Source organism: Ruditapes philippinarum, unplaced genomic scaffold (genome assembly GCF_026571515.1).
Source record: "Ruditapes philippinarum isolate M1 unplaced genomic scaffold, ASM2657151v2 ctg762_1_1_1_1, whole genome shotgun sequence".
In the NCBI taxonomy this organism is placed as follows: Eukaryota; Metazoa; Mollusca; class Bivalvia; order Venerida; family Veneridae; genus Ruditapes; species Ruditapes philippinarum.
The window spans coordinates 182,268-190,016 of NW_026856516.1; the positions used below are offsets into that span (position 1 = coordinate 182,268).

The following is a 7,749-nucleotide window of genomic DNA, read 5'->3' on the forward strand; positions in this document are numbered from 1 at the left end:
TCCTAGAAAATAAGTTTGTTAATAATGTTTTCTTGGTCAAGTTTGATAAAATTTTATATTATATGACAAGCATTGTGAGATTCTATTTATGAAACGAGTTAACGCCTTTAAATTTATGAAAATGAACTTACTTTGACATTTACACAGTTTTTCTTGAAATGTATAAGCAAAATTGACACCACAATTATGTTATATTGCACTTGTGTATTATAAAGATGTATGTAATACTTATTTCACAAAGAAAACAAGCAAGGTCATCTGATAAAAATCAAAATTTAGTTGTCTATAACCGATAAAAATTTTGTGTCTTGGTTTGTCATTCAAAGGTAATGAAGGTGTTAAATCCAGTTAAAAGCTCATAATTACAAGTGCATATTCATACAAAAAGTACGGAAGATACATGAGTAACATGCCATAAATCCTGTGACTTTTAACCAGTGTTCACCACGAGGATCATCATATTTATAACAGATTTATTACCTACAATGTTTTTTATATTTAAACAAATAGTAATATTATTAACAACAAAAAGTTCCACCTTTTTGTGAAGTTTAGTTATGAACATTAATTACTCTGTGTCCATCAAAGCCTCACTCAGAGGCAGTTTTTTTGCCATACCGATCTGTGCCGGGAAACTTGAAGCTTGCACATGGTCTTCCTCTTCGAAAGGTATCATACAATACCACATTACCGGCTGGATGTCACTGGTTTAATATTACACCTGGAAGAAAAGTAGAAAATTTAATTCAAAATGAAACAAGAAAATTCAATATTGGCTTCAAGAACAAGAGAGCCAAGATGGCTTTAGACCATCATGGCCCTGGATCGCTCACCTAAATACTTTGCTTGAAAAGGTCACAATTTTTATCTTACTATGTTGAAGCCATTAAAGATGTCAGGTGGGCTAAAAACGAATGTTGTTTGATAATCAGCTTAAAAGATAAATATTTAACACAATGAGATTAATGACTATGAATTAAATCCACATTTCAATCTTGACTCAGATAATTTCAACATGTACATACATTCAAAGTCTATGATGGTTAAATTATTTGTACCAGCTGTCTAGGAAGAAAATTTTGAAGCTTTGGCAAGTTGGATTTTAACTTTCACCATGCTGGAACCAACAGTGATTTAGCTTAAGTTATAGTATAGATCCAGGCCAGCAAACATCCATGCAGTCTGACCAGGCTCTTTACTGTTAGCTGACCAACTTTAAATTTTCATCTTGATATCCACAAAATCGATAATGTAAAGTTCCAAAGACGGAAACTGGACAAGTCCATTCAAGAAATTCATAGGGTTAAGGGGTAATTGGCAAGTAGCAAGTTATGAATCTTGCCACGCCTGTGAAAACTTCACATCTGACAGCATTATCAACCCTAAATATCATAAATGGACTTGTCTTATCTTTCAATCTGGACTAAACTATTCGCCGTTTTAAGGGGGAAAATCAAAATATTTACTGACTGAATAGCTAACAGTGCAGGCCATAACCTGAAGGCAGATCTTAGTCTGCACTGGTTGCAGGAATAGATTCAGTTGAACAATACCTACCCTAATAGCCCTTTATCAGGTTTCCATCTTTTAGGCACCAGTAACAACATAATTTCACCTAAACTATCCCGAACAACAGCCACTGGGAGAGCTTTCTGAAATATTGAAAGCAAACATCCTGATTTAACATGATTTCATGTAAATAAAACTAGGGGTGTAACGTTTTTCTGTGTAAACGAGAACAGTCGGTTTTTAGCTAAAAATCCTGTTAGAAAATTGAATAACCGATAACCGAGGTGAGTTCTTGAAAAAGTTTTGAATTGATTTTAAATATTACGTTAGTTTTATAACAAGATATGACTATTTGTTTGTATATTAGTTTTACTAAACAATGTATTTATTTTTTATCTGATCGGATACGGTAAGACGCTAAAGGAAAAATAGTTACTACATATATGTAACGGATACGTATAATAATCATTTTGAGTACAACAAAATAAAAACAGAATGTCACTCATATATTGTCGTAAAGAAACAAAGTTAATGTTAAAAATCTAAAGATTTTATTAGTACGTTAAACACGGTTATTAAGTCGCTGTTTAAACGGAAAGTATTTTTTCTAACTGTGACACCCCTAAATAAAACCCAGGGAGAATTTCTGAAATATCTTCACACAAATCTTAACTTCAAGAACGAAGTGACTAGCTTGCCAGTATAGAGCAACCTCAGCCGGCACATTACATGCACTTTGAAAAGGTTTTGTACTTTTAGCGGCTCAATTTTTGTTTTTTAATACTGAAATCCTTAAAGCAGCACCCTTCCTGATTCAACCTAATTTTCATGAAAATTTTCAAAATGTATTTATAAGTCAAATATTGTATGGTCAACAAATGCAGTAATTTATACATTGCAAATGGCACTAACAATCCATGTTAATTATCAAAAAGAGGTCAAAATATGCAAAAATAGTCTCTACTGCATTAGTAATGCAGTAGAAATATGGTGATAAATATCACAAACTCGGTCATAAATTGCACATGAGATATTTAATTACAACTTCAATATTTTTACTTTTCTAACAATCTTAGTGCATTTTCCCCAAGTTTGAGTGTCACTAAATATTTTGGTTCATCTGGAGGCATGCACCTGTAAACATTGAATATCTGTTCAAAAGACGATATGCATTACAAAAATAGGTTCTTATCATTACAATATCATTTGGTGAATACATCAATATAAACAATGTAGATATACTTACATCAATACTATGTTGAACAACTGTTGCAATATTTTGTAGTCCTTGGAAGTTTTCAGCAGTTAATGAGCCAAATTGCACCACTGAATCACCAACTTTTAGACCCTGAATAGAAAATAGAAAATCTGTAGGCTATAGTGACATCTGCACAAAATATCAAAGGAAATCTGCTGTGTTTAAAAATCAAATACGTTTAGTTGAAGCTACATAAACAAATGATAATTGAGTAGGAAAGAAAAAAACTAAAAAAAACACAACATTATGCAGTCAATGCGAAAGTCAAAATTTTCTTCCGGCCACAAGGACTGGGATCCTTAGGTTTATTTTCGGCCCTGATGATTTATTCCCGGCCCGGACTCTGAAAACTATTTTTTTTGTAGGGGTGGGGGAGGGATATTGCCAAAATTATAAACAAAAATATTTAGCAAATATGAATTATCAGACTCAACTATAAGATACTACTGTATGAAAAAAATACACAGAAACAAAATAAATAAAACATTAGCATAATTCATAAGAAAACAATACATCTTTCAAAAGTTTACTTTTGAAGATTGGAGAAAAAATATGTTTTGGTAAGGAAATTATCCAAGACAAGATGGTGGCTTACATTACTTAGCAAAAACTGGTTGTATCTTGCGGTGATTTTGGTTATCTGGGTCTGTGAATACAAGCAAAAATGAAAAAAACTAGAACTGTGTCCAAAGGACACGGATGCCCCCACTGACAACTTATATATGGTATATAGTGAAAAAATCAACAAAGGGCCATAATTCTATTAAATTTGGTCGCAGCAAAAATTCCTTCGTTTACTACCATCTACAGATTAAGGTTGTTCATCCCTGGAAGTTAAAGCAAAATCTGCCATCAGGTTTAAGAGGAGTTGCATTCACAAAATTTCTACATAGTATATAGTGAAAAAATCAACAAAGGGCCATAATTCTGTTAAATTTGGTCGCAGCAAAAATTCCTTCCTTTACTACCATCTACACATTAAGGTTGTTCATCCCTGGAAGTTTAAGCAAAATCTGCCATCCGGTTTAAGAGGAGTTGCATTCACAAAATTTCTACATAGTATATAGTGAAAAAATCAACAAAGGGCCATAATTCTGTTAAATTTGGTCACAGCGAAAATTCCTTCCTTTACTACCATCTACACATTAAGGTTGATCATCCCTGAAAGTTTAAGCAAAATATGCCATCCGGTTTAAGAGGAGTTGCGTTCACAAAATTTCTATGTGGTATATAGTGAAAAAATCAACAATGGGCCATAATTCAGTTAAATTTGGTCACAGCAAAAATTCCTTCCTTTACTACCATCTACACATTAAGGTTGTTCATCTCTGGAAGTTTTAGCAAAATCTGCCATCCGGTTTAAGAGGAGTTGCGTTCACAAATTTCTATATGGTATATGGTGAAAAAAATCAACAAAGGGCCATAATTCAGTTAAATTTGGTCACAGCGAAAATTCCTTCCTTTACTACCATCTACACATTAAGGTTGATCATCCCTGAAAGTTTAAGCAAAATCTGCCATCCGGTTTAAGAGGAGTTGCGTTCACAAGATTTTGGGACGGACGGACGGACAGACATACGGACGGACAAGTGCAACGCTATATGCTCCCACTATGTGGGGGCATAAAAATTGATCTTTTGGCCTAAGAAGGCCAAAAGTTGTTTCAAACTGGCTGAAATTTTATTCAGACATGAGGACTGACTGTATCGAAATTTATCTCGGCCCTCCTGATTTTTAGTTTGCGAGGTCCGAGGACCGACAGACTTTCGCATTTTACATTAAAGTGACATTATCATTTTTTTCATTTTTCAGTTGAGCTGAACTGATTTTGAAAATGCTTCGAGTAAAATACAAATCTTACTAAAATATAAGCAGACTGTCCTTCTTTCTAATAAACTAAATATTTCAGGTAAATTCTGATGGATGTTTACAGAAATTACCTTGGAGGACATGTGTTATTAGTTATCATATTGAAAGGAATTATGGCAAAATGAATTTATATTGACTTTAACCAGCTCACTAATTATATACCCTTAGATCCATAGGCATAATGTCACTTTAAGTATTTTAAAATAACTTGGAGAGGTATTATGTAAAAGGGCAACACATAAGAAAGTGAGACTTCAACTACAGTAACACAAGAGTGTAAAGAATCTAAATTTTTGTTTGTTTGTTTGATTGGGTTTTACGTCACACCGACAGTATAGGTCATATGGCGACGTTCCCGCTTTAGTGGTGGAAGAAGACCTAAGGTGCCCTTCCGAGCTTTATTTCAGGCACATGCGGGCACCTGACTATTACACCGATGTTTCATAAGCTAGCTGGATAGCTTCCTCACATGAAAGAATTCAAAGTCCCTGTCTGGATTCGAACCCATAGAGGTGAGGGGCAAGTGGTTTGAAGTCAACGACTTTAACCACTCGGCCATGAACGTCTCAGAATCTTAAATATAGAAATGTTTTTTATAATAACATGTTTTGAAAAATTAATAGTGAATCCTAAATATTAGTAAATTTAGAGAGATATAAATAAGGATTCAAACAAGAATCTGATTTGGAACTATTTTTAGACCAAACAAAATTTGGACCAATACTTACAGCCAGTTCAGCAGGTGAGCCTTCGTCAACACTCATTACAGTTCCGATTGGTTCCCTGATAATTATTTCCTTTACTTCCTGTACATGGGCTGGTTCCTGCTGTGTGGTTCCCTGTGATGCTAGTCTGGCCTCTGCATGGATCCTATATAACTCTTCCTCAATCTCATCCATTAATGCTTTATGATCATTCTGTAAACCTGAAGTCATACCACTCAAACATAACACTATTTATATAGATAGGAGTCATGAAATTGCTTAAGTTCTGACCAGAAAATATGTACACAAAGCAAATGATTTAGTTTCATGGCATTTTAAAGTCCATATAAATAAAACTTAGTATATTTATTAAAGCGATACTGTAATAGTATATACCTACTAAACCACTACTTAAATATTTCAAATTGCTTTTAGCTGATTAGAAATGTAGGGCAGATCATTCTTTCAGGTGCAAGCCTGAAGGTTTGTAAATTAAAAATTAAAATGCCTAAAATCAAAGAAAGTTTGAAGAGATTTAAAAATGTCTTAATACAATGTATCCAAAAACCAATCAAGTATTCAATTTCACTATCACCTACTAACCCAAGCTGTAAAATTTTCACATGTGGTTAATGCTATCTATGGCAATAATACATTTGGTGTTCACTCTGTGATATAAGCATTTTGATCTTACATGCGAAACATATTTATACAATAAATTCTTGAAAAATTTAGTTGTCAGTGCAGGCTGTAGGACAACCTATGCAATATAGACAAATAATTTGCTGCCCCTGGTTGTAATTTATCTTCAATATTTTCTGAAAAGATACTTACAAATTATTTTCTGTCTTGCATGCCTCACTGAATATATGTCTATATCAGCCCGAGGAAATCCTTCTGTATCTATTAATGCACCTTCCATTCCAATAGACTTTTGCTGAAATATGAAAAGTTACTAACATCTGACATTGAAAATATATTTTTCAATCATTTATCTAAGACTGTTAGAGCCATACAGGTTTGAAAACCTTTGTATCCAATTGATAAACCAAACCTACAGACTTTTTCCCTTTTCAGATTACCATGCAATATTATCGGATATCCCCTTCAAAAAGCCACAGGTTGTTTTAAAAATTGAAAAAAAATATCATTGTCAAAGTCTATAAAAACTATAAAGACTAGATATATTGAAATAATGGGCGAGGAAATGTTCAGCTTGTCAAATTTTGCTTAAAATAATTAGGAGGGGGATGGTCCAGGACTCTAACATACCTGGTAATTTTTACAAACCCAACAAAAAAGGCAACATAAAATAGTTTCAGTTTTGTCTTTTTTTTTATCTATAAAGTGTAGATTAATATAAATCAAAATAAAATAGCGTGGTTTTATAATGTTTTTCACACTGAATATTTATACGGAGAAGTCAAAGTCCGGGCCCGCAAAGCGGGCCCGGGCTTTGGTTTGCCCGGCTATAGACTACACGTGTATATTTAAAAGAAAATTCAAATAAAAAACAATTAAAAAATATATAGAGTTCTATACCTATCAATGAAATTTTCAGTGTCAGTTCTAGATAGGCGCCGCCATTTACAATGTAACTCAATGATAAAAGGCGGTGTATTCCGATAACGTAACATATCTCAACTTTTCGGATTAATATTAATCGTCGAGTGTTCCGAGTGAAAACGGAAGTGGGTACATATAATACCGAATGACACCTTTAAAACGGAAAAATGAAAGGATTTTTTACCGACTTCCCCGTTCATAGGCTTTGCCTAATTTCATATTACTAAACACCGTAAGCCTGTTTGTGTCACTGTTCCTGATGGGTCAGCCAAAATATAAAAAAAAGAGTCATTGTATCCGGCAATTTAATTATCCGACTACTACGACATAAGTATCATGACTGAAAATGTGTTTATCTGCACTTGACAGCTGGTTATATTGTTATGTAGATTATAGAATTTATTTAAATAATACCGAATCAAGCACTTCATGCAGGGCCTTAATCTCTGCTTCTAGATCATCTCTCCGCGAAATTAGCTGTTTCATCTTTTCAGACGCCATTTTGTTGTTGTTGTCGTATTTGTTGGGCCTGACACCACTAAAAATCAAATATAATTATCCCAATGATAGTAATGCCCGTTGCCAGATCTACATTCATACAATCATATCACGAGCTTTATATAATTACAGTCCGTGTTAATATCCAGGCCTTATTGGACCTAATACATCAACTTTATTATTATTTCAAATACAGTAATATGAAATTAGGCAAAGCCTATGGACGGGGAAGTCGTTAAAAATTCCTTTCATTCTTTCCGTTTTAAAGGTGTCATTCGGTATTACATGTACCGCTTCCGTTTTCATTCGGAACACTCGGCGATTATCATTTATCCGAAAAGTGGA

General features: G+C 33.7%; 1 protein-coding gene across 1 annotated transcript; it reads right to left on the reverse strand.

Moving 5' to 3' along the window:
• Nucleotides 1-7,440, reverse strand: LOC132746837 (26S proteasome non-ATPase regulatory subunit 9-like). The gene is made up of 6 exons (XM_060736100.1): nt 7,321-7,440; nt 6,175-6,277; nt 5,365-5,561; nt 2,756-2,857; nt 1,558-1,652; nt 1-721 (listed from the first exon to the last, which is right to left on the reverse strand). The coding sequence occupies exons 1-6, from the start codon at nt 7,405-7,407 to the stop codon at nt 688-690; spliced, it is 618 nt and encodes a 205-aa protein (XP_060592083.1). The 5' UTR covers nt 7,408-7,440; the 3' UTR covers nt 1-687.
• Between the last annotated feature and the right edge of the window lie 309 nt (nt 7,441-7,749).

Coding starts and splice junctions, on each gene's coding strand:
- LOC132746837 (XM_060736100.1), bottom strand. CDS start 7,407: ATGGCGTCTGAAAAGATGAAACAGCTAATTTCGCGGAGAGATGATCTA. Junction 2,858..5,364: donor GCTCACCTGCTGAACTGGCT/GTAAGTATTGGT, acceptor TTTTCTATTCAG/GGTCTAAAAGTTGGTGATTC. Junction 1,653..2,755: donor TTGTTCAACATAGTATTGAT/GTAAGTATATCT, acceptor TCAATATTTCAG/AAAGCTCTCCCAGTGGCTGT.